The 27,327-nt window shown below is 41.8% G+C and overlaps 1 protein-coding gene across 2 annotated transcripts in view; it reads left to right on the forward strand.

Annotated features, from left to right (window-relative positions):
• The first annotated feature begins 283 nt into the window (after nt 1-283).
• tp63 (tumor protein p63) overlaps nt 284-27,327 on the forward strand; it is a 108,558-nt gene continuing 81,514 nt past the window's right edge. The window contains exon 1 of one of the 2 annotated variants that reach the window (XM_078204295.1): nt 284-442. In XM_078204295.1, coding sequence (XP_078060421.1) covers nt 401-442 — 42 coding nt within the window. In that variant the 5' untranslated portion in view covers nt 284-400. The remainder of the gene's footprint in view (nt 443-27,327) is intronic. The other variant, XM_078204293.1, reaches the window with a different exon arrangement.

A 27,327-nucleotide genomic window follows, 5' to 3' on the forward strand; every position in this document is an offset into this window, starting at 1 on the left:
TAAAACCAACTTGAGGCTCAGTGAGAGGTAAGTTTCCAGGTATATTCTGAGTTAGAGATCTACTTCATATTATGAACGGAAAGAGAAAGTTTGGAAAAGGTAGGAAGTAAGGAATATAATAGTAGGGGAGAGGCTGACATGTAGATTAGCTGCTGGAGTATGCAATTGGTGTTGAGTTTAAAAGTTTCAGGTGGAACTTTGGAAAAGATTGGCTGGCAGCTGGTGTGGAGATCCCACCCCTTTGCACTTTACCTGTTCAGCAAGGTCTGGATATAAGAGAATCTGCTTTAAAAAAAAAACAGACACACACATCAATCTGAGGTAAAACTCCCACCAAAAACATAGCACAAACCTGGAGCCAGGAGACGGGACAGCAGTGCTCATCAACATTGCTGCAAACATGCTGTACTTAGAGAATGCAGCACAGTCACAATACAGTGAGGTAAGTGGATCAGAAACTCTACAAAGCTCACACCCACTTCTACAGATTCTGTTCAAATTGGATCCCACTATGATTTGATCAAATTGTTAGATGTACCTTTGCATAAGGGACAGCTGGGCAGAGGCACAATTAAGGAGTAATATGTGTGTGTAATAGCGTGGGCAGTTTCCAAATCCAATCAAATTAATTAAATTTGCAAACTTCTAACTGATTTATTTCAATATCTGTTTTGTTTGGGGCTGCTTTTCTGTGTTAAATTTCAGCTGGCACTGTCATTTGTGACACCTTGAAAATTTCACCCAAGTTCAAGTTGGCTTTTGTTAAGGATGGCAGCTTTACAAAATGTTGTTAATTTATTGAATCATTGGGATTAGCTGATGGAATTTACTGAAGTTTTGAAGTGTTGTGATTGTTATGGGGGGTGACATTAAAAATCTTAAACTCTTAAATTCTAGCCTTTGGGTATTGAGCAACAAAGAAAGAAGTTGACCTTTCTATTTATGTTGGAAGCTATCAATTTCAGGGAGCTGTTATTGTCTTGGAGGGTTTTGTTTAAGTGCCTTTTTATTTTGTGATGGCGAGTGATGAAGAACAGTGGGTAGGAATCAGTGCTGTACAATATGTCTTAATTTTCCAAACTGCCCTGTTAATATTTTGTTGACTTGAGCAAACTTAGAGACAAAAGTGTGGATTGAATCTTGCAAATTGTTTGAGGTTGACTGTCAGCATTCACTGAGTTTGGTCATAAGTGCGACAAGGCAGGTAAGCTGGAAGTCTCCTATACAGGGAGGGCAAAGAATATTTTAAAGAGTGTGTTTTTATTTAATACAGAACTCATTTAGGCAAAATTTCTGCTCTTTTGAAAGAGTGTCGCTAAGCCATATCCTTTGCTCTTTGACAAAAACAAAGAAATGCCAATCCCTCAAACCCGTGAAATCGGCCGAGGATGTGAGTTTAGCTATCAACAGATCGGAGTCTCAATCTGACAAATTCAGGTCCTTGGAACTCAACTTCAAGCTCAGATACTCTCCGTTGTACCCAACTTCTTTGACAGGTGGGAGTTAAGGGGAGGTGGCAAGGGGTGCGGACCTTCAGAACTAGAATTTTCTGATATAAATCTGCACCATTCACTTCTGCAAACTTTCAGTGTCCCAAGCTGCCTTTGTCAATCTGCCCACCTTTCCCACTCTCTTCAGATACTCAAACTTTGGAATTGGATTGTCAAATCTCTACAGGTTTTTGGGTAATGGCCCAAATTTATCCAGAAATTTAGCTGTATGCACAATGGGAAGATAATTTTCCTAAATGTATGATGTTTAAAGATGACAGAATGAACACTTGCTGAAGTTATTAGTAACACCTCCAGATTTTCAATACCAATTGGAGAATCCTCAAGTTCAGCAGTGAATCTCTATATTTTCCTAATCCTACCTTGCAATCTCCAAAGTTTACAAATGTAGTCTATTGACAATTCAAAATTGTTAATACACTTATTGAATTACTAATTGTTATATTTTAACTAAGTGATGTAAATAACACAGCAAAGTGAGAATCTGATACTAAAAAATTCATTGAACTTTTTCAGATATGATATCTGTTTATGTATTCAAAGCAATGCAGAACAAAAGCAATACTGTGCAAGGAAAGCTTCCTATTGGATCTAATGTATCCCCATAACTTGCCTTAACAGCGCATTAGATGTAAAGTAGCTTTTTCCAAATGGCCTGAATCGGTGTGGCTCAGGAAGGCTTCTGCCCTAAACATGAGCTAGCAACACAATCCCCCAAGAGAACTTCAAATCAGCAAACATTAATTTAAAAAAGAAACTATGACAAGAATTTACAGGCAGCTGTTTGACGCAGGAGCACATTTTGAAAGGTAGCGCTGCGGAGATTCAGTGTCTGAGTCCCAGACCTTAACTTTACTCCATTTTACATGAGATCAAATTTACCATCAAAGTTACTTTTCCTAAAAATCTGAAAATGTAAATAAGTTATGATTCACTCCTCCTTGGTGGGACACAGATTGTTTAGTATTTTGTGAATGTTGTTGCAATCTGTGAGAATTGAGTGAGAGAAGAAAGCAAGCATCACTGCAAACTGAAGAGCGCTTTGGAGAAACTGCTACAATCAGTTTAAATAACACTGTTGTGCAGCATCATTAGATGTAAAACCTAGCTCTGAAATTTGCAGACGGCAGTAAAGGCACCATATAATCACCCACCAGTGGAATGCCAGTGACAGATACTACACTGGTGATTCCCCCAAATTATTGTACATTTTCCCCAGAACTGGGGAGTCGACCACTGCATGGAGTGAGCCTCCTCTTGTCAAACTAGCACCTGGGCGCACTTGTGTACCCTGCATTTCCACCACATCAACTACAAACTATTTTGATCCCCACTGAGTGAGGTTTTGAGTATTCTACCTAATTGCAGTGTTCAATCAGACTAAAGAGAACAAAGTTAAAACCTTCACCGTGGCTGTGTTGCTGTCCTTTAATGCTGATCAAAGAACTGTCGTAGCCAAGAGAAGTAATTTATGGGGGTTAAAAATTCCTCATCTGTCCACTGTCTCTCGCCAGTCCTCCTGGGAATATAATGCAAAGCTCATCAATCCTTGCGGCATTTCTGATTTTAGAACCGGTTAAAACTAGCCCCTTCCCCAAGCTTCACCTGTCAATCTAGCTGCAGTGACTGAACCCGTATTATTACTAAAAAGCAGCAAATGCTGTAACTGCTCAGGAGATCTGGCAGCATCTAGGAAGAGAGGAACAGAGCTAATTTACAGAACTTAATGCTCTGCCCTGCTGCAACTTTGGTGGGGGGAGGGATTTATTTGGACAGGAAGGTGGTGGATATGGGCCCTGTTGCCTTCCTGCCTCCAAAGGTATCTCATCTATGGCCAGAAACCCTGTGAACGACCTTTCTGCCCTGTTGCAATTGAGGCTTTAGTTGGGCAATTAATACTTGCTTAAGGGACTAACCCTACCACCATTGGTATTTGGAATATGACATTGTGAAATGGGCCCCAGGTGGTAGCCACCCTCGCCCCTACTGCCAACAACCCCCCCCCACCCCCCAAAAGCCCCTGCATATGTGGCACCCTCATTCACCTGTTGCCTGGGTCCCTCAGTGATCCTGGGCTTCTGGTGGGTGCATAACCAGCCGCGATCACCATTCCCCTAATGGTGCTCCCAGTAATTTATTGCTGCTGGCCTCTGATTGGCCAGCAGCGCTCGGAGTCTGTGGGGAGGGTCTTGATCCCAAGTAAAGACCATCACTGATCACTTAGATGCTTGAGAGACACTTAATTTGACGGGCCTCTTAAAAGGTGGCAATGTGGGCCTCCCACCTCCAAACCCCTGTCAACTCTGTGGGTGGCACAGCGATGCTGCCTCACAGCGCAGGGACCCGGGTTTAATTCCAGCCTTGGGTCACTGTCTGTGTGGAGTTTGCACGTTATCCCTTGTCTGTGTGGGTTTCCCCCGGGTGCTCTGGTTTCCTCCCACACTACAAAGATGTGCAAGTTAGGTTGATTCATGGCATAATAGAATCCTACAATGCAGGAGGAGGCCATTCGGCCCATCGAGTCTGCACCGACCACATTCCCACCCAGTCCCTATCCCCATAAACCCATGTATCTACCCTAGCTAGTCCCCCTGACACTATGGGGCAATTTAGCATGACCAATCCACCTAACCCGCACATCTTTGGACTGTGGGAGGAAACCGGAGCACCCGGAGGAAACATTCACAGACACGGGGAGAACGTGCAGACTCCACACAGACAGTGATCCAAGTCGAGAATTAAACCTGGGTCCCTGGCGCAGTGCTTACCACTGTGCCACCCATGATTGGCCTTGGTAAATTAACCATTAGTGTCAGGAGGATTAGCAGGAGGGGATAGAGCTTGGGTGGGATTGTTGTTGGTGCAGACTCGATGGGCCAAATGGCCCCCTTTTTGCACTGTAGGGATTCTAAATCTGGGATTGAATGCTAGTTTCAGTAATGGTGACCATGACAACTGTCATTGAATGTTGTAAAAACCCATCTGGTTCACTAATGTCCTTCAGGGAAGGAAATCTGCCGTCCTTTACCTGGTCTGGCCCACATGTGACCCCAGATCCACAGCAATGTGGTTGATTTTTAAATATCCCCTGAAATGGCCAAGCGAGACACTCAGTTCAAGGGCAATTAACGATGGACAATAAATGCCGGCCTTGTCCGCTACGCCCACATCCCAGGAAAGAATAAAGAACTCGGGAGATTGTGCTGGTGGGGGCAGTGTGTGTCATTTAGTGACTCAATTACCTGGGAAAGAGGGCAGGTTGACCTATATTGCCCTGGTGTATTTCCCAGTAGTCCATTTAGGTGCTGTTGGGTGAAGCTCAAAACAGAGGGTCTGTGCTCTTGTTGATCAAGGGCTCAAAGCACTTTAGAAATAAGGATTTTTAAAATCTCTTGTAAGAGAACTTGATTCTCAGGAGCATGTTTGTGTGAGGGGTGTGGCTCCAAAACACATTTGGATCTTGTAGAGTGCACCTAAAAGTTATTGGAGGTGATTATAATTAACCAATTGGACCAAGACTTGCTGTACAATGTTTTTGAATCATAAAATAATTAAATATATGATATAAATTGGAAGTGATTGTTGCTGAAGCCCTGGTTCTAAGGAAGATGTGTTGCTTTATCAGTTCCTTTGGTCATTGAAGCTTTAATGACCGTGTCAGGCTAAAAGCTCTTAATGTTTTTCTGTTACTGATCTAACGTGGGTCTAAGTTTGCTTCCTCCAGTTCCGAATAAGCAGGCCCCCAAGGTTTGGATGCGCCATTGCGGGAAGCACAAGTGCTTTGGTACAAAACAAGATTAGATATCAACCTCAGAACCAAAGACTTCTTGTACGCTTGACCCGATTAGAAGTGGATGAGCTCATTTGGAATGATTTCTGCCTTTTTAAATGGCCTTCCGCTGTGCCTGTCTAAATGTTTCTTTCGATCGTAAACAAAACTTAGCTGTGACATGTTTCTTTCCGAGAAGTTGATCTCTTGGTGAAGCAATGTTTCAATTTGTGGTGGTAATTTTTCCCGTTTAATGCTGTGGCATTCCATTATCAGAATGGATGCGGAAACATTCTGTAGGGTGGGAAGCGGAGGTAGCTGGTCAGTTAATGCTATGCTGTTGTGAATGTGAAACAGTCACAAGGTTAACGTTTTCAACGGCCTTGCACAACCTGCCAGTACCTGCACTTTTTGACTGCATACCCCTGAATACAGTATTCATATCTTTAATGTAGGATGTAAAATCTTTCTCTAGAAAAAGACAGTGTTCACACTGAGGTTATTGCAGAATGATCACCTTGAATATTTCATTTGGGGTCTGCCCTTCCGTTTGAGGGAAAGCTTCAGGCTGATGTTGATAAATGCCTTAATCTGTCTTGAACCCTGTTGTTTGAGTTCCTTTTTCTAAGCAAGTAGTTGGCCTTTCAATTCCTATTCCCATCACTTTAAAAAAAAAACAGATGGATGTTGATCAGTTGATTTACAAACTAATTAATGGTGTGAGGATCTGTTCACCCATTAATTCATAATTTGTGATTTTAATTGGGCTGCAGATTTTGTGACTTTTGTTGGCGCTCAAAATATAATACAACTTGCTATGACCTGGAACTTTCTGCATCCCTGCTGCATTAGAACCAGGTTCTGTTTGATTCCACGGGATTGTACACAGAAAATGGAAGCAGGAGTCAGCTATTTGGCCCTTCGAGCCTGCTTCACCATTCATTATGATCATGGCTGATCATCAAATTCAATACCCTGATCCCACCTTCTCCCCATATCCCTTGATCCCTTTAGCCCCAAAAGCTATATCCAATTTCTTCCTGAAATCTCAATGTTTTGGCCTCAACTAGTTTCTGTGATAGTGAATTCCACAAATTCACCACTCTCTGAGTGTCCTCAAACTATGACCCCCAGTTCTGGACTCCCCCACCATTAGGAGAATTCTTTCTGAGTCCTCCCTGTCTAACCCTGTTAGAAGTAGACTCAGAGTTCACTCTTCTAAACTCCAATTAATATAATCCTAACCAACTTCGTCTCTCCTCATATGACCTGCCATCCCAGGAATCAGCCTGGTAAACCTTCGCTGTACTTCCTCTGTAGCAAGGACATCCTTCCTCAGATAAAGACACCAAAATTGCACACAAAATTCCAGGTATGACCTCACCAACACCCTATATAATTGCAGTAAAACATCCCTATCCTTATACTCAAATCCTCTCGCTATGAAGGCCAACATTTCATTTGCCTCCTTTATTGCCTGCTGTACCTGCATGCTTACTTTCAGTGACTGATGCACGAGGACACCAAGGTCTCATTGAGTATCCACCTCTCTCAATTTACATCCATTCAACTAATAATCTATCTTTATAATTGCTATCAAAGTGGATAACCTCACATTTATCCACATTATACTGAATCTGCCATGGATATGCCCACATACTCAGCCTGTCCAAATCATGCTGAAGCATCTCTGCATTTTCCTCACTGCTCACACTCCCACCCAACTTTGTATCATCTACAAATTTGGAGATAATGCATTCAGTTCCCTCTTCCAAATTATTAATAGACAATGTGAACAGTTAGCACAGATCCCTGCATAACCCCACCAGTCACTACATGCCAATCAGAAAAAGACCCATTTATTCCAATTCTTTGCTTCTTGTTTGCCAACCAGCTTTCTATCCATCTGAAGACCCTACCCACAATCCCATGTGCTATAACTTTACATAGTAATCTGCTATGTGAGACCTTGTCGAATGCCTTCTGAAAGTCTAAATAAACCACATCCACAGGTTCTCCCTGGTCAACTCTACTAGTTACATCTTCAAAGTATTCCAGTAGATTTGTCAAGCATGATTTCCCTTTTGTAAATCCATGCTGATTTAGTCTGATTATGCCCCTGTTTTCCAAATGCTGAGTTATGAAATGACGTGGACTCTGGCAACTTCCCTACTACTGACGCTAGACTCACTGGTCTATCGTTCCCTATTTCCTCTCTATCTCCCTTTTTGAATAGTGGGCTTACTGTAGCTACCCTCCAATCTGTAGGAATCACTCCAGTGCCCAATGGGCGAAATAGTGGCACAGTGGTTCATGCTGCTGTCTCACAGCGCCAGGGACCCGGGTTTGATTCCCAACTTGGGTCACTGCCTGTGTGGAGTCTGCACATTTTCCCCATGTCGCCGTGGGTTTCCTCCGAGTGCTTTGGTTTCCTCCCACAGTCCGAATGATATCCTGGTTAGGTGCATTGGCTGTGCTAAACTCTCCCTCAGTGTACCCGAACAGGCACCGGAGTGTGGCAACTGGGGGATTTTCACAGTAAATTCATTGCAGAGTTAATGGAAGCCTACTTGTGACACTAATAAATAGACTTAAAAAAACTTAAAGGAAAGAATTTTGGAAAATGACCACCACTTCCTTAAGAACTCTGGGATGAACATTATCAGACTCTGGAGATTCATCCGCTTCAATCCCATTCATTTCCCTAAAACCATTTCTCTACTAATGCTGATTTCCTTCAGCTCCTCACTAAACTTATGTTTCTCATAACTACCGGTACATGTCTTCCTTTGTGAAAACTGACGCAAATAACAAATTTAGTTCCTCAGCCATAGCTTTGTTCCCCATTATGAATTTTCCTGTTCCTGACTGTGTAAGGGGCCTACTTGAATTTTTGTCAATCTTTTTCTCTTTGCATACCTATAGAAACTTTTACAGTTAATTTCCTTGTTCCCTGCTAGTTTACCTTCATACTCTATTTTTCCCTTCTTTAATCAATCCTTGAGTCCGCCTTTGCTGAATTTTAAACTGCTCCCAATCCTCAGGCCTATTGCTTTTTCTGGCCAATTTGAATGCTTCTTCCTTGAATCTGATCCTATCTCTAATTTTACTTGTAATCCATGATTTGGCCACAGTTCCTTCTCCACTCTTGCACCAAATAGGAATAAACAATTTTTGGAGTTCGCGTTGACTGCCTGTCATTGTCTTTCATTTCAGTAACGTTTCCCAGTCCATCATGGCCAACTCATGCCTCATACCATCATAGTTAACCTTTATTGAGATTTAGGACCCTGGTCTCAGAATCAACTACCTCACTATCCATGCTAATAAAGAATTCTATCATATTATGGTCACTCATCACCAAGGGACCTCTCACAATTAGATTGCCAACTAATCCTTTCTCATTGCACAATACTCAGTCCAAGATAGACTGTTCCCTTGTTGGTTCCTTCACGTATTGGTCCAGAAAACCATTGCGTATGCACTCCAGAAATTGGTCCTCTATTGTACCATGACTATTTTAACTCACCCAATCTATATGCGGATTAAAGTCACCCATAATTACTGATAATCCTTTATCACATCTCTGATCTCCTGTCTAAATCTTTTCCCAACATTACTGCTACAGTTTGGTAATCTACATACCACCCCCACAAATGTTTTTTCAAATAGTGTCCCTTAACTCGACCCATGCAGGTCCTACATCATCAATGCTAATATCTTTCCTTAATATTGTATCGATATCTTCTTTAATCAACAGTGCAACTCCACCACCTTTTTCTTTCTGTACTACTTAAACATTGAATAGCCCTCAATATTTAGTTCCCATTCTTGGTCACCTTGGAGCCACTTCTTCATAATTCCAACTATATCATACTTCTTTACATCCATCTGCGCAACTAATTCATCTATTTTATTTTGAATGCTCTGAGTGTTCGGATACTAAACCTTGAGGCTAGTTTTTTTAAACATTCCCGGCCATGTTCCTACCATTTTTTTCTGTAATGTTATCTGATTCTGGCCCGTGATTTCTCTGCCCATTACTTTTCTTATTCCCCTTGCTGTCTTTTTCTCTTGTTCTTGATTCCCCTGCTCTGAATCCTTACATAGGTTCCCATCCCTTTGCCATATTAGTTTATACCCTCCCTAACCACTCGAGCAAGTACACCCCTAAGGACACCAGTCCCAGTCCTGCCCAGGTGTAACACATCCAGTTTGTACAGGTCCCACCGCGTACAGAACTGGGCCCAATGCCCTAGGAATCTGAAACCCTTTCCCTCACATCAAATCTTCAGCCACATATTCATCCTACTTATCCTGCTGTTTCTACCCTGACAAGCACATGGCACAGGTAGTATTTCTAAGACAACTACCCTTTGAGGTTCTACTTTTCAACTTACTTCCTGGCTCCCTATATTCTGCTTTTAGGACCTCACCCCTTTTTTACCTATGTCATTTGTACCGATGTATACCATGACAACTGGCTGATCACCCTCCCCCTTCAGAATGTCCTGCAACTGCTGTAAGGCATCTTTGACCTCAGCAGTAGAGAGGAAACATACTGTCCTGGTGCATATAACTGATTATGCCAGTTTTATGCCAAAACATTGCAAGGACAGATTTCCTTGATGGTCCACTCTAATGCTGAGTTATAGTCTGCTTGGCTCTGGATTATTAAAGGAGTCTGATTTCCAAAATATTAGCGAACACATGCTATCTACATTTATTCCAATTTGAACTGGTTAAAAATTAGCACAGTAAGAGTTTTAACAACACCAGGTTAAAGTCCAACAGGTTTATTTGGTAGCAAATGCCATTAGCTTTTGGAGCGCTGCTCCTTCGTCAGATGGAGTGGATACTCCACCTGACAAAGCAGCAGCGCTCCGAAAGCTAATGGCATTTGCTACCAAATAAACCTGTTGGACTTTAACCTGGTGTTGTTAAAACTCTTGCTGTGTTTACCCCAGTCCATCGCCAGCATCTCCACATCATAGAAATTAGCACCCAGCATATTGGGCACAGCTTGGCCTGAAGCCAGTTCTCCAGGTATTTTTAAAATATTTTTAAAAAACTTTTCCTTACTAAGACCAGTGTTGTCTTTCCTCTATCTTATGCCGTCAGAATTTCTTTACATTCAAATGAGAAAAGTCCCTGCAGTTCCATTTCATCAGCATGCTGGTTTAATGGCTTCAAATCTTAAGATGCGGAAAAACGTGAGATACTGCTGTGTGCTCTCTCAGCTTTACCTGGCCCCTATCTAGCTGGATCACATGAAAACACCATCATGTCCTGTTCTTGGAAACGATTCTCCATCCCAGGACCATCATAGATTTCATTGTTACAAAGATTGTTTGGCTACCTCTGTCATATACCTTTCTTTCTCTCATCTACTGGACCAAACTTCCTTTAAGGTTCTACCATATGCTAAAAATGAGTTTGCATAGTTTAATTCCTAATTCCCCATGTGCCCTCTTTGAACTCATCTTGTCTTTGAGAACCACCTTCTACTCTCTCACCCCTAATCCCATTAAATTGCTAACCCCACAAGTTCCCATCCTGGCTCCCATGTTGACTAATACGTATCGTTAATAGTTCTCTCTCCCGAGGTACTGTCCTCCTCTCTCCAACAAATCTGCTGGCCTCACACCCTTCCTCAAAATAAATTCTAGACTCCTCCATCATTTTAAACTAATCTCACTTTTCCTCTCCTCCTAAGCCCTTGAATATTCTGTGTGACACTTTGCAAATCCATGCGCGTCTTTTCTGTAACTCCATGTTTGAATCCCTCTAATCAGGTTTCTGCCCCTGCTACAACAACTCTTACCAAAGTCACAAATGACATCCAATGTGAGTATGTTAGTTCTAAACTATCCCTCCTCACCCTTCTCCACCTGTCTGCAGCCATAACATCCTTTTCCATCACCTCTCTCTCTCCAGTGTTGTTCAGCTGGGTGGAAATATACTCTCCTGGTTCCATTTCCATCTGTCCAGTCATGGCTGGAGAATGCAGTGGTTTCTCCTCTAATATTTAAAAGCTTCCCCAACACTCAGGTTAAACAGACTGGCCTGTGGTTGTTGGGCTCATGCTTACACCTTTTTTTGAACAAGTGTTTAGCATTTGCAATTCCCCAGCCCTCTGGCACCACTCCTGTATCTATGGAGGATGGGATGATTATGGCCACTTCTTCTGTACTTTCTGCTCTTGCTTGCCTCAGTATTCACTGATGTTCTGGTGACTTATCAACTTTAACTGCCAGCCTTTCAAATACATTCCTTTTATCAATTCTTAATCTACCGAATGTCTCGACTGTCTCTGCTTTCACTGTTACTTTGACAGCATTGTCATCTTTGATAAAGGCAGACGCAAAGTATTTATTGAGTACTTCAACAGTGCCCTCTGCCTCCATGTGTAAATCATATTTTTTTCATCACTAATTGGCCCCATTCCTCTTTTTTATGATTTATCTGCCTGTTGTGGACTTTTAGATTTATTTTAATGTTGACTGCAGTCTCTCCTTGTACTCTCTCTTTGCTTTTATTTCCTTTCTGCTTCTGAACTTTCGATATTTGGCCACTTGTATTATCAACTTGACATTTATTATACACCTTTTTCTACTTCATCTTACTCTCCATCTCTTTTATCATCCTGACAGCTCTGACTTATTTTGTCTTACCTTTCCCTGTCTTGGAATTGAAGCTTAGACTGTACCTGAAGCATCACCTTTTATCATTCCATTTCTGCCTGTCAGTCCTTGATTCCATTTACCTGGGACAATTATGTACATACCCCACTTAAATTTTCTTCCATCAAGGCATTTTTATTCTAGATTACTCCTTTTTCTTTTCTATCGATTACTTAAACCTTATGATCCTATGATCAATGTCCCCTAAATGCTTCCCTACTTCACTTGATTCACCCCATTCCCAAGAACCCAATCCAGCAAGTCTTCCTTCCTTGTTGGACTGGAGACATACTAATCTAGAGAATTCTTTTGTATATATTTCAGAAAACCTTTCCCCTCTTGGCCCTTTACTCTATTACTATCCCTGTAAACCATCTGGCCTCACGTCTCCTTATGTTGTTCAGTGTCAAATTCTGTTTGGTTATACTCCAGTGAATGTGCCTTGCTACATTAAAATTATTATGAAAATATTAATTGCTTCATGCTGATTTCTACTTTAACCCATGCACCATTTTTACTTTTTGGAAATTTTAGCCTAAGTTGCCATCAGTAGCATGTTTAGCAATTTCTGGACCAATCCGCTATGTTTTAGAGACTCATTTAGTTTGCTGTTTACATTGACAATCCTCTGTGAACATGTTCTAATAAGATACTCTTGCTGCCATGGTCACAGAATTTCTGATACTGAGTTTTAAATTAGCAATGTACTACAGACTCCTCCAAAAAAATATAGACCTGCAGTTGTTATGATCCAGTCATTTCATTGGTAAATCCTCAGGATGAAGACATAATTCCTAATAGCTTCTATGTAATTAAAAGTGAATTGTAGGAACAGACTGTGTTAAGTCTGTACTGTATTCTGGGTCAATTCTGTATGCATGGAGACTATTGAGATGACAAACTTTTAATTCATTGCAAGAGATATGGAATAATTCTGTCAACGGACAGCCCTCGCCTTCACAATTATGTGACTAATATCTACTTTTTCAGGAGGCTAAGGAAATTTGGCATGTCTACTAAAACTCTCACCAATTTTTACAGATGCACCATAGAAAGAATCCTTTCTGGTTGTATCACAGCTTGGTAGTCTCCTGCTTTGTCCAAGACCACAATAAACTACAAAAGGTCGTGAACAAAGCCCAGTCCATCACACAAACTAGCCTCCCATCCATTGACTCTGTCTACATTTCCCACTGCCTCGGAAAAGCAGCCAGTATAACCAAAGACCTCACACACCTTGGACATTATCTCTTTCAAGTCCTTCAGTCAGGAAAAAGATACAAAAGCCTGAGGTCACGCACCAACCGACTCAAGAATAGCTTCTTCCCTGTGGCCATCAGACTTTTGAATGGACTTACCTTGCATTAAGTTGATCTTTCTCAACACCCTAACTATAACTGTAACACTACATTCTGCACCCTCTCCTTTCCTTCTCTTTGTATGGTATGCTTTGTATAGTACACAAGAAACAATACTTTTCACTGTATACTAATACATGTGACAACAATAAATCAAATCAAATGTTCTTGAATATTACTCCTTGATTACCTGGCAACAGAATGGATGGTATGAGCACTGATTATTTTCTAATAATAGGCCCCAAGTAGTTTAAATTAGATATAGCTATTGTGGCGAAAGGGATCAAGGGATATGGGGGGAAGGTGGGATCAGATTATTGAATTTGCTGATCAGCCATGATCAAACTGGCTCGAAGGGCCGAGTGGCCAGCTCCTGCACTATTTTCTATGTTTCTATGTCCTGATCTGTGACGGTTGACAGCTGCTGTTATTTGATGTTTGCTGTGGCTGGATCTAACAAAACTGGATGTTTAAAAAAGCTGACCATGTTGGAAAGGTGCACTGAACCAATTGGAAACCCAAAAGCAGAGAGGGGTTCACACTTGAGGTGGAATTCTTCATCGATAATGTGTAGACCCGTTAAAGCAAATCGCAATTACAAGAGAGGAAGTGTTAGGTGTTTTAGGAAGCATTAAGGTAGATAAATCCCCAGGGCCAGATGGCATCTGCCCTAGATTACTGAGAGAGACAAGAGATGAAATTGCTGGGCCTCTAACAGAAATCTTTGTTTCTTCATTGGACACAGGTGAGGTCCCAGAGGATTGGAGGATAGCAAATGTGGTCCCGTTATTTAAGAAGGGTAGCAAGGATAACCTGGGTAATTATAGGTCAGTGAGCTTGACGTCCGTGGAAGGGAAATTGTTGGAGAAGATTCTTAGAGATAGGATCTATACACATTTAGAACTGAGTAGTCTCATTCGCGATAGACCACATGGTTTTGTACGAGGGAGGTCATGCCTCACAAATTTGGTTGAGTTTTTTGAGGAGGTGACAAAAGTGATTGACGAGGGAAGGGCCGTGGATGTCGTCTGCATGGATTTTAGTAAAGCATTTGACAAGGTCCCTCATGGCAGGCTGGTGCAAAAGGTTAAATCTCACGGGATCAAAGGTGAAGTAGCTAGATGGGTACAGAACTGGCTTGGCCATAGAAGACAGAGGGTGGCAGTGCAGTGGTCTTTTTCTGATTGGAGGTCTGTGACTAGTGGTGTTCACAGTAAGAAGTTTAACAACACCAGGTTAAAGTCCAACAGGTTTATTTGGTAGCAAAAGCCACACAAGCTTTCGGAGCTCCAAGCCCCTTCTTCAGGTGAAGAAGGGGCTTGGAGCTCCGAAAGCTTGTGTGGCTTTTGCTACCAAATAAACCTGTTGGACTTTAAACTGGTGTTGTTAAACTTCTTACTGTGTTTACCCCAGTCCAACGCCGACATCTCCACATCATGACTAGTGGTGTTCTGCAGGGCTCTGTACTGGGACCTCTGCTGTTTGTGATATATATAAATGATTTGGAAGAAGATGTAGCTGGTCTGATTAGTAAGTTTGCGGACGACACAAAGATTGCTGGAGTTGCGGATAGTGATGAACATTGTCAGAGAATACAGCAGGATATAGCTAGGCTGGAAAATTGGGCGGAGAAATGGCAGATGGAATTTAATCCAGATAAATGTGAAGTGATGCATTTTGGTAGATCTAATGCAGGGGGAGCTATACAATAAATCCAGAACCATCAGGAGTATAGACACACAGAGGGATCTGGGTGTGCAAATACACAGATCCTTAAAGGTGGCAGCACAGGTGGAAAAGGTGGTGAAGAAGGCATATGGCATGCTTGCCTTTATTGGACAGGGCATAGAGTATAAAAGTTGGCATATGATGTTGCAGTTATATAGAACGTTTGAATACATTTGGAATACTGCGTCCAGTTCTGGTCACCACACTACCAGAAGGACGTGGAGGCTTTGGAGAGAGTGCAGAAAAGGTTTGCCAGGATGTTGCCTGGTATGGAGGGTATTAGCTACGAGGTGAGATTGAGTAAACTAGGGTTGTTCTCCCTGGAAAGACGGAGGTTGAGGGGCAACCTAATAGAAGTTTATAAAATTATGAGGGGCATAGATAGGGTGAACAGTTGGAAGCTTTTTCCCAGGTCAGAAATGACAAACACAAGGGGTCACAAGTTCAAGGTAAGGGGGGCAAGGTTCAATACGGATATGCGGGGGACGTATTTTACACAGAGGGTGGTGGGGGCCTGGAATGCACTACCAAGCAAGGTGGTTGAGGCAGACACGCTAGGATCATTTAAGACTTATCTAAATAGCCACATGAACAGACTGGGAATAGAGGGATGCAAATGGATGGTCTAGTTAGGAACACATGATCGGTGCAGGTTTGGAGGGCCGAAGGGCTCTTCCTGTGCTGTATTGTTCTTTGTTCTTTGATTAACTTTTGAAAATCAAAAGATGTTGATGATTACACATCCAGCTGTGATTCCAATTTATGAGACATGATGTCTGCACTGAAATACATTTTGTGTATTTTTGAGGTGATGATGTGACTGAGGAGGAACTGTGAATGGCAGGCAGGAGGGAGAAAGGAGCAGGAAGTATTGAAGTTTTGGTCGGAAAAATGGGAAGACGACTTATTATCTAATCGAGGAGAGACTTTGGGCTTCCCCGGTGCAGAGAGATCTGGGTGTCCTCGTTCATGAGTCACAGAAAACTAGCATGCAGGTACAGCAGACAAAGAAAGTGAATGTAATGTTGGCATTTATAGCTAAAGGAATAGAATATAATGGTAAGGAATACTGTCACAACTATACAAGGCATTGGTGAGGCCGCACCTGGAGTATTGTGCACAGTTTTGGTCTCCGTATTTGTGGAAAGATGTAGTGGCATTGGAGGCAGTTCAGAGGAGGTTCACTGGATTGATTCCAGAGATGAGGGGCTTGTTGTATGAAGAGAGATTGCGCAGTTTAGGCTGATACTCTCTGGAATTTAGAAGAATGAGGGGAGATCAAATTGAGGTATACAAGATGATAAAAGGTATGGATAAAGTAGACGCAGAGCGGTTGCTTCCTCTTGTGGGGCATTCTAGGACGAGAGGTCATAATCTTAGGATAAGGGGCAGCAAATTTAAAACAGAGTGGAGGAGAAACTAGTTCTCCCAAAGGGTTGTGAATCTGTGGAATTCGCCACCCCAAAGTGCGGTGGATGCTGGGACAGTGAGTAAATTTAAGGAGGAGTTAGACAGATTTTTAATTGGTAATGGGTCGAAGGGTTATGGGCAGAAGGCAGGAAAATGGGGAGGAGGAGCATATCAGCCATGATCGAATGGCGGAGCAAACACGATGGGCCGAATGGCCTAATTCTGCTCCCCTATCTTATGAACTTACCTAGTTATGAAGTAACGTCACCAGTTTATTCAGCCATCCGTGCATCAGGTGAGTTTCCACTTAAGTCTACATTCAGTATTATCATTTTAATTTCTTAATGTATGGAATTAGCAAAATGTTTGATGAGCTGTGTCCCACCTGACTATGACACATGGTGATCTGAATTAGTGAATTACTCATCTGTTAGTGGCCTCTAAGTCATTACTCACAGCTCTGCATCACATATCAGTAGTCACTTTCTTACTATGACTGTAATTGGGTGGTTTAGGTGACAGATTCTGTGGTAGAATATTCTTTGTAAACCATAATTCTACACGTGTACACCCTCTATCTGAAATGTCCTTGAATGATATGTATCCCTCAACCAACATCACTGAAGAGAAAATACGTCTTTTGTGACATATCTTTACATGGGACCATTGTGCACACATTAACTGTTATATTTTCCTATGTTATAGCGGTGACTACATTTCAAAATGTAGTCAAAGTATTTTTTTTGGTTTCATGTTCATCATTAGACTTTTAATTCCAGATTTTTATTGGATTCAAATTCTACCACATCTGCCATGGTGGGATTCGAATCCAGGTCCCGAGAGCAGTAGGCTGGGTCTCTGGTCTACTATTCCAAGGACATACCATTGTGCCACAGCCTCTCCATTAGCTGTTTTAGGCCACTCTGACTTTGTAAGTGGTGTTATATAAATACAGAATCTTTCTGCTGGATATGGAAAACTGGTTTGCTTTTACTTGGTCATCCTCAATCTGCCTCTGCATTCTTCAAAATTGTATTCAGTGATGGACAGCGTGAGCTGCAGGATTGAGCAAGAAACTTCCTTAGCACCATGAAATGTTCTGAGAACTTGACCCTCTATTTTCTTTCAGTAAATGTAATGGATTACACATATATAATGAATTGTATTTTTATAACTTTTCAAATATTCAACAATGCTCTGTGCAATCTCAGCTTGACCCTTAGGAGCTGTTTTGCTTTTGTAATCCTGAGTGTAAAGATGTAGGATGATTCATGGGGCAGGTGGTTAGGCAGAAAATGATTGTTATTCAGCCTGAGGCCAGCCTTGTTCTGTATGTTGACTAAGTCTGTCTCATAGGCTGAAATTACTCCAGATGTTCCATTTTATTTTATGCTGTTAATTTTTTTGGCATTTTACTCAGGATTGTGCATTTCAAGGCACACCAGCGATTGGTAGGATTTGTGATTGGGTTGAGGTTGTGATGGAAATGGTACAGGATGCACCAGAGTGATACTGCTTGTAAGCTGTAAAACAAAAGAACCTTTTTGCAAAATACAAGACAGAAAAGTTCAGTAGTAAACACCACCCAGACAGCAGAACTTGGAGTCTGGAGAAGAGAAAAATGACCGTCCACATGATTAGAGGCTCCAAAAGTTAGAAATGAGAACTCCTATCCAAAAGCTCAGGGTAGGAGAATGAATGGTGTAATGTGTGTTTGGTATTAGATTCACAATTCCAATTAAAGGACTTACTGCCCAGAAAAACCCTTGGAAACATGAATTAGAGAGATTTTTACCCAACTTCCAATGAATATCAATTTTATAGTCTCACGTACCTTTGCATTTTCTGGGGTTCATTGTGATGATATGCAATGCGCGGAAAATTCCTATTGTGTCAATGCACCTTTTGTTTTTGAGATTTGGCAGAGGTTTTTGATGTTAAATTGGATCTCGAACCAAGGTAATTTTGCTCTCTGTCTGGTCTATGCTGTATCTGGAAATGAATGAAGTAAGCGTTGGATGCCAAAATCCGTGCGCACAATCCCTTAGAAAACACAAATCCTGTCGCCAACACAATGACTGTAATCATCTTCAACCAAAAGTGCTTTTGTATCTGATTTTTAATAATTCACCATAATTTTGATTGAGCTTGTTAGGCATTGTGGTAGCCTACTCCGATTAGCTGAAATTTTGCTGAAGTATCTAATTGCAATCCACAGAGGGCTAAATTGATGAACATGTCCTGTCTCATTTATAGTTAAGACAGCGTCCAATTGGACTGTCAACCTTGCCTCTGATCAAAAAAGTATGTACTAGAATCATAGACTATTACACAAAGGAGCCGCTTGGACCATCAAATCTTTGTAGATGTTATTCTCCATCTGAGTCATCTAGTCTAATTCCAGTGACCGGTTAGCTCTTCCTGGTCTTCAGTATGCCATCTACTGCATGTTGGACCTGCAGCAAAGCACGTTAGGTTGCATTCTCTGAAAATCTCACTTTTATTGCATGAGCTTTACCTGTCCCTCTCGCCACAAGATACATTAGAATGTAGCAACAGAATCTTGCCTCTTGTTGGGATGGTCAGATTCACACTCAATTGAGAAGTCTATTTTTGCCTGAGTTAGTTTCCAGCTCAATCCAATATTGTTTGGTTATTCATGGTAAAAATGCTGCCTCACTACAGCTTCCACTCCAGATGCATTTGAGGGCATTGTGCAGCCATCGAACCTCATCCAAATGGTTAGGTTTCACATGTGAATCTAGACAAATAGACATCCATCCATTGGCAGGGCCAGAGACAAGTTTGCTCCTGCCCTCCCTAAATCTAAATACAAGTACACTAGCAGAGACAACAAGAACCCCAGCTGCTGATTTCATAGCCAGGTTGCAAACCCCAAAAGATACTTCTTGTTCCAGAATACATACATTGGGTGTGTTCTCAGAGAAAAAGTGACAGATGCGAGATTACATTATTGTTTTTAGGATGTGGAAAGGACTAGATAATGGTGTATTTCACTGTTTCAACCTGTCCAGAATAATAGAACAGAGGACAAAGCCCGAGTTACAAGAGGGTAAATTCAAAATTAATCTATGGAGTAGTATTTCAGTGAATGAGTGGCCAATCTATGGAACAAATTTCCTTGGAAACAGTGGAAATAAATAGAGTTGATTTACTCAAAGACAATGTAGATAGATTTATTTCAGAAAATGTTTTGAGATCCAATTTATGAATAATTGGAGACATGGCAGATAATGAGTATAGCATATTTGGGAGGGACAGATAGGTATCTTTGGACCTCTAGTTTCTAAAGCTCTTCATTCCTCAATCAGTTGTAGACTTATTGATTGGAACTGATTGTCATGATTAATCAAAAACTTCCTGACTGATGTGTCATGCAACTATCAGGATGGGTAGAAGATGAGCTTAATGGGCCCAGCCTTTTCTTGTCCAGTAATTCCTATGTTCCTAAGGTGTTAGCACGAATTGTGTTCCCACTGTGATGTGTTAACTTATCTTAGACAAGGTATTAAACTTGGCCTTCCTACTCTGTATAGCTCAATGCTACACCATGTTGAGTGAGCTCCCTGTTCAGATTTTGATGATGATTGTAGGCATCAGCCAGAAAGCCAGTCCCTGCACATTGACAGCTTCCTTACTTTTGTACTGCTTTATAATTTGCCACAGGCAGTGCTCGTCTCTAGATTGGTTTCAATCACTGTAGCTGCTACTTTCCCAAGACGAGGCATTTTCTCACCATGGAACCTTTTGTCTACAAGCTGAGAGCTGGCAGGAGTCATTTACTAGGCGCAAAGGACCATGGAGCCTTGGTGATTAGAGCTTTGGCTCAGCCTTTGAATTATCTTGTAACAATGATGTTGAGATCACTTTCTTGTACCAAATACAATATAATTTTGTTGATGGGTGTGAGAAATTTTAAGATTTGAATCTCTTCAGTAGTGCATGACACAGTGCACATACATTTAGTTCATGACAAGGAAGGTGTGTCATGCTATTTAATCACTAAAGTGGTTTTAAAATTGCTGACATGCACATTACCCGTGTCTTTGTAGTTAGTGTAAATCAAATTGACTTCTATCAAAACTCAGGGCGTGAATTCGGGATGGCTCACTCCTTATGGGACCACCAATTGATGGGTTAAAGCCCCACCTATTGCCTTTGGCACTAGCAATGTTAGGTCTATAGAGGGATCTGGGCATGGCCCACTCTCTTGTCATGGAACTTACTTTGCTCGTGTTATTCAATCCCCTCAGGCCCTGGCGCCTTGGCACTGTCTGGCCCTCTCCCCAACCACCCAGGGGCTTCAATGGCCTCCAGTCCCACTGGCAAGGCCATTGCTTCTGGTCCCTGTTAGTGGGGACCATACGTGTTCCTCGCCGGTGAGGGCCTCGAGCAGTGAGGGGTAAGTACAAATGAACCTGGGCGATAGCGACCGGGACTCACTGATGACATTTAAATAATGTCAGGAATATTGAAATCGGTGTCGTGCAAATCAGTGCCGGTAAGATCGCAAGAGGCAAAAAACCAGACATGATCCTGATTTGTCGCCTCTCACCCTATCTTACCGGCTCACCTCGCCGATCAACTGGCGGGTTGAGCTGGTAAGCTCGAGTCTGCTTCTGATGAAAAGTTTAGTCCATTTATTACTTTATATCAGTTGTGGTCTTCATTTGCAGTCTGGAAATCCCCACTTTGATTTTCATGTTTCAAGGAATTGCATCAAAAAAGAATAAGAAATTGTCACAACGTAAAGGAGATCTGACATGGTGATATCTGGAAGCAATGAGTCCTTGGCCTCTCCATGTCATTGAGGAAGTTATTCATTCATTGCAAAATTGGAGAAAAAGAATCTTGCATTTATGGAGCATGAATGATTCAACTCCTCAATGTCCCCAAAACATCACTGCCTTGTCTCAAAGATATGGAGGAAACTGATAGTTTCTTTCCAGCTTTCTTTCTGCTAGTTGGAGAGTTTAGGACATGGGGAACCAGACCTTTTAAGGAGGAAACATTCAACACACAAAAGCATGGCAAAGGTTTAGAATATCTTTCTAAGTGGCAGTTGATATCGGTTAGTTGCTAATTTTAAAACTGAGATTAATGGATTTTTGTTGGCCAAAGATGGTCAGGGATTTGGGCAAACATGAATACATGGAATTACAGTAAGAAGTTTAACAACACCAGGTTAAAGTCCAACAGGTTTATTTGGTAGCAAAAGCCACACAAGCTTTCGAAGCTCTAAGCCCCTTCTTCAGGTGAGTGGGAATTCTGTTCACAAACAGAGTTTATAAAGACACAGACTCAATTTACATGAATAATGGTTGGAATGCGAATACTTACAACTAATCAAGTCTTTAAGAAACAAAACAATGGGAGTGGAGAGAGCATCAAGACAGGCTAAAAAGATGTGTATTGTCTCCAGACAATACACATGGAATACATGGAATTAGCCATGATCTCATTGAATGGCGGAAGTCACAGCACCAGGGACCCAGGTTCAATTCCTGGCTTGGGTCACTGTCTGTGTGGAGCCTGCACATTCTCCCCGTGTCCGCATGGGTTTCCCCTGTGTGCTCCGATTTCCTCCCACAGTCCGAAAGACGTGCTGGTTAGGTGGATTGGCCATGCTAACTTCTCCCTCAGTGTACCCGAACAGGCGCTGGAGTGTGGCAACTGGGGGATTTTCACAGTAACTTCATTGCAGTGTTAATGTAAGCCTACTTGTGACAATAAATAAACTTTAAAGTGGGTGAAGGGACTAAATGGCCTCTTCCTGTTGCTTTGTTCCCAAGTGACAGGAAATGAATTTCATTCCACCTGAACGGATTGCTGATTGGAATTGAATATGAACTGAGGGAATTTCACTGGCTTGTGCCAAAGAGTCACTGGTGCTCAAACACATTACATATCCTTTCGAATTTATTTTGTGACGGGGAAATCTACAAAAAACACATATAAATGTTTCATTACAAAATTATTCCTACAAATGAATCCAATCATTCACATAACTTGTGGCTGCAATCATTGTGAGGTCTGCTCTTTGAACCTCCACTCTTAGCAAATCATTCAGGTTCAGGAAGGTTTTGGTTCACAATTTTTAAATGGTCGTATTTCTGTTTTAGTTTTGTATTTGTCACTCTTGTTTCTTTGCCTGGACTAATACCTGCAGCCAAATGTGGAGGCATGCTGCTGGCTGCCATATCACCAGCAATGTTCCAAAAGCCATTTGCCAAGATTCCCTTGTGAAGGATCAGCTCTGGGGAAATAAGCATATGTACGTATTCAAACTGTCAACACACTGTCAACACTAGCATGGTCTCAGAAAGGGGCAATATTCTGACTGTTTTCTGAATGAGGGATTTTTTTTTCCAAATTTAGTCAGAGATTTGGTCTAAGCTCATGCTAGAAGCTTGCATACATCTACCATTTATGTTTCAGAGATTCGACCCTCAAACACTGACTTCATTCCCCTCCCCGCTAAAGAATTAGTTGATTTTTAAATATTATTCTCTCATTGGACAGTGAAGGGGAAAGTAATCTTATTCCTTTCAGCAGATTTAGTAGAATTCCTTGTGGCACCTGCAGTATTTTCCATTAATTGTTTAGCTGTCAGGTAACACGTGGCTTTGAAAGGATTAGCTATTGTTTCCTGAAAAATATGTTCAGCTCCCCATACCCTTCTAAAACTGACCCTTAACTTTCAACAGCCTCAGTCCAGTTAGAGTCTCACTGGTGACTCTTCATTTGGATGGTGCTGCCAAAGCACATTTTCATCTTTGGGGTGTTGCTATTACCTGAAAGTTCACCACCTGCTGAGGTAATGCATAGGTGACAGCTGCACAACACTTAAAGTTACGATGGCTGTAGACAGATTAATAGATGTTTGGAGAGTGACTGGAGACAGCAGCCATCTGAGGAATGTGTACACTGGAATGAGCATGGTGGTATTAAATGTATACAGTATCTCACTGAGATTTACTATGCTTTAATTGGGGATTAGGAGTAATTTTATGGAAAACTGCAGAATAGTTGTATCAAGTCCAGCTACAGATTCTAGGGCTAAAGTAACTGGAGTTGGTTCTGATGGTGATTGTAAGGAGTGAACCCATGAGAGAAGTGGATTTGGTATTGTATCTTTTCAAAATCCATCTACTTCCTGTTCTGAGGTAGAAATCACCACCCTCTTCATACTCTGTTTGTTGTTTCAAGTCCACATGTGAGGTGTAATTACTTCGAACATTCAATTAATACTAAAGAATATAGGGAGGAATTAGGTACCATCATGATTAAAAGTAGTGTTAAATAAACTAATGAGGCTTAAGGCAAATAAATCCCCTGGCCCTGATGGCTTGCGTCCCAGGGTCCTAAAGGAAGTAGCTACTGAGATAGTGGAAACATTGCTTGTAATTTTCCAAAAAAACTTGGATGGAGAAGTATCTGAGGATTGGAAAAGTGCCAATGTGACACCCCTATTCAAAAAGGGAGGGAGGCAAAAAGTAGGTCACTAGGCCGATTAACCTAACATCTACTGTGGGATTCAATTATTAAGGAAGTAAAGCAGCACATTTGGAGAATCGTGAACTAATCAAGCAGAGTCAGCATGGCTTCATGAAAGGGAAATAGTGTCTGACTAATTTATTGGAGTTTTTCATAGAAGTCGACCAGAGTGGATAGAGGGGAACCAGTAGATGCGTTGTATTTGGATGTAAACCAGTGACGTTCCACAGGGATCAGTGCTGGGACCACAACTGTTTACAATATATATTAATGACTTGGAAGAAGGAAGCTGTACTGAATGTACTGAAATCAAATTTGCAGATGACACAGTTTCGCAAGTTGCGAAAGAGATACAAACAGTTTACAAAGAGATATTGTAGGCTAAGTAAGTATGCAGAAAGTTGGCAAATGGAGTATAATGTGGGAAAATGTGAAGTTGTTTATTTTGGAAGGCTGAACAAAAGAACAGAGTATTATTTAAATGGAGAAAAACTGCAGAAAACTGCAACACAAAGTGACTTGGAGGTACTTGTACGCGAAGCACAGAAAGCTAGCACACAGGTACAGCAGGTAATCAGGAAGGTTAATGGGATCAAAGGGGTTGGAGTATAAGAGTAGCGAAGTCTTTCTGCAACTATACAAGGTACTGGTGGGACCACATCTGGAGCGCTGTGAGCAGTTCTGGTCCCCTTATTTAAGGAAATAAATGATTTCGTTGCAGGCAGTTGAGAGAAGGTTCACTTGGATGACCCTTGGTATGGAGGGATTGCTTTACGAGGAAAGATTAAACAGGTTGGCATTCAACTCATTAGAATTGAGAAGAATGAGAGGTGATCTCATTGAAACAGGTCGGATTCTTAAGTGACTTGACAGGGTAAACGTTGAAAGGGTAAACTCCCTCATGGGAGAGTCTAGGACCAGAGGGCATCATCTCAGAATAAAGGGGCGTTTTAGGTTTTTTTTTAGGTAGAGTGGGGAATATGTTGAGCCATGAGGTTACAGATTGTGGTTGAGTACAATTCTGCTGCTGCTGATGGCCCACAGTGCCTCATGGATGTCCACTTTTCAGTTGCTCGATCTGTTCAAAGTCTGCCCCATTTAGCACGGTGGTAATGCCACACAATATGATGGAAGGTATCCTCAGTCCGAAGACAGGACTTTGTCTCCGAAAGGACTGTGTGGGGGTCACTCATACCGATATGCCTTGGGTAGATGCAACAGGCAGGTTGGTGAGGATGAGGTCAAGTATGCTTTTCCCTCTTGATTGTTCCCTTACCACCTGCCGCAGACAAGTCCTTGGACTTTACCAGCTTGGTCTTTGTTGGTGCTACCAGGTCACTCTTGGTGATGTACATGAAAGCTCCCCGCTCCATGGTACATTCTGCGCCCTTGCCACCATCAGTGTTTCACAACATGGAGCAGCACTGATTCATCGGCTGAGGGACAAGGGGTAGGGGCGGGGGAGGGCTACGATATGTGGTAATTGGATGGAGATTTCCTTGCCCATGTTTGATCTGGTGCCATGAGACTTCATGGTGTCTGGTGTCAGTGTTGCTGACAACTCCCTCCTGACTGTAAACACTGTGCCGCCTCCTCTGCTGGGCCTGTCCTGGGACAGTCTGTAAGGTGTAATTCCATCAGAATAACTATGTCTGGCTATAGCTTGACTTGCCTGTGAGGCAGCTCTCCCAATATTGGCACAAACCCTCAGATGTTAGTGAGAAGGAGTTTGTAGGATCAGTAGGGCTGAGTTTGCCATTGTTGTTTCTGGAGCTGCAGTCGATGCCAAGCAGTCCATTCGGTTTAATTTCTTTTTGTAGATTTTGTAATGGTTTTATACAACTGAGTGGCTTGCTAGATGCCATTTCAGAGGGTATTTTGGAGTCAGTCGCATTATTGTGGATCTGGAGTCACATCAAGATGGCAGGTTTCCTTCCCTAAAGGACATTAGGGAGATGGGTTGTTACAACAATCAGGATTGGTTTCTTGGTCATCAATAGACTTTTAATTCAGTGTTTGTTAATTGAATTTGGTGGGATTCGAACCTAAGCATTACCCTAGGTCTCTGGATTACTAGTCCAGTGACACTACCGCCTCCCCACATCAGCAGGTTTTAGCAGAAATAATTTTAACTTAAATTATGTAGTTCTATAACTATTACGAATTTAAGAGTAATATTAAAATTAAACAAAATTGAATTTTGGACCGAATTTTCTTAAAAGAAGGAAGGTTGTATTTCTGTAACACCTTTCAGGATTTCCCCAAAACCTTTCTAGCCAACGAACTGTGGTCACTGTTATAATGTAGGAAACGCGGTGGTCAGTTTTCACACTGTAAACTCCCAGGCACAGTATTGTGACAATGAGCAGATGTTGCTTGAAGGGTTAACATTTGCCAGTGCACTGGGAAGTCCCCTCTGCTGCAAAGATCAATGGGATCTCTTATATCTCCCTGAGACCAATGAGGCCTCAGGTCCTTTGATGTCTCATGTGAAAGTTGCCACCTCCCATCAGTAGAGCACTGTCTCAGTGCTCCATTGGAATGTCTAGATCACCACTCTGAAACTGAATTTGTGCTACAACTGTGCCATGGCCTTTTTAACCAATTCATTGTTCTGGATGCAGATTTTAAAATGAAAATCTTTTGCGTTCTTTTTCATCCAACATAAGGTAAATGATTATTGGTTCATATTTATATGGTCAGTAATCAGTAAGTTGCTTCACCCTGTGCTGCTGATGTGTTCCTCCAGTTGCCAGTAAACTCCTGGATAGAATCAACAATCTGTCTGGATGCACTATTCAGTTTATTAATTTCTTTAACATTTACCACGTCAGTCAGTGCTCCTTGAATCCAGAACCTGCTTGACTGCACTAGGATTGCCTGAACATAGGAAGCAAGCAGAAAGTCATGGGCAGCGCCTTCCAAACCCACAACCTCCAGCACCTTAAAGGACAGGGGCAGCAGATAATGTGAACACCACCTCTTGCAAGTTCCCGACAAGTCATACACCATCATGACTTGGAACCATCAGGTCAAAATCCTGGAACCTTCCTCCTTAACTGCATTGTGGATGTACCTACAACTCATTGAACTGCAGCGGTTCAGATAGGCAGTTCACCACCACTTTAAGGACAACTAAGGATGGGTATTAAATGCTGGCTTAACCAGCAATGCCCACACCCCATAAACTATTTTTAAAAATATATTTAGCAACAACTCCCATTTATATAGTACTTTTAATATCGGAAAACTTTCCAAGGGGCAATCAGAGACAATTGGACACTGAGCCAAGTGAAGAGATGTGTGGAGGAATGACTAAAAACATGGTCAAAAAGGTTCATTATAAGGTT

This window comes from Mustelus asterias, chromosome 3 (genome assembly GCF_964213995.1).
Source record: "Mustelus asterias chromosome 3, sMusAst1.hap1.1, whole genome shotgun sequence".
NCBI classification, from domain to species: domain Eukaryota; kingdom Metazoa; phylum Chordata; class Chondrichthyes; order Carcharhiniformes; family Triakidae; genus Mustelus; species Mustelus asterias.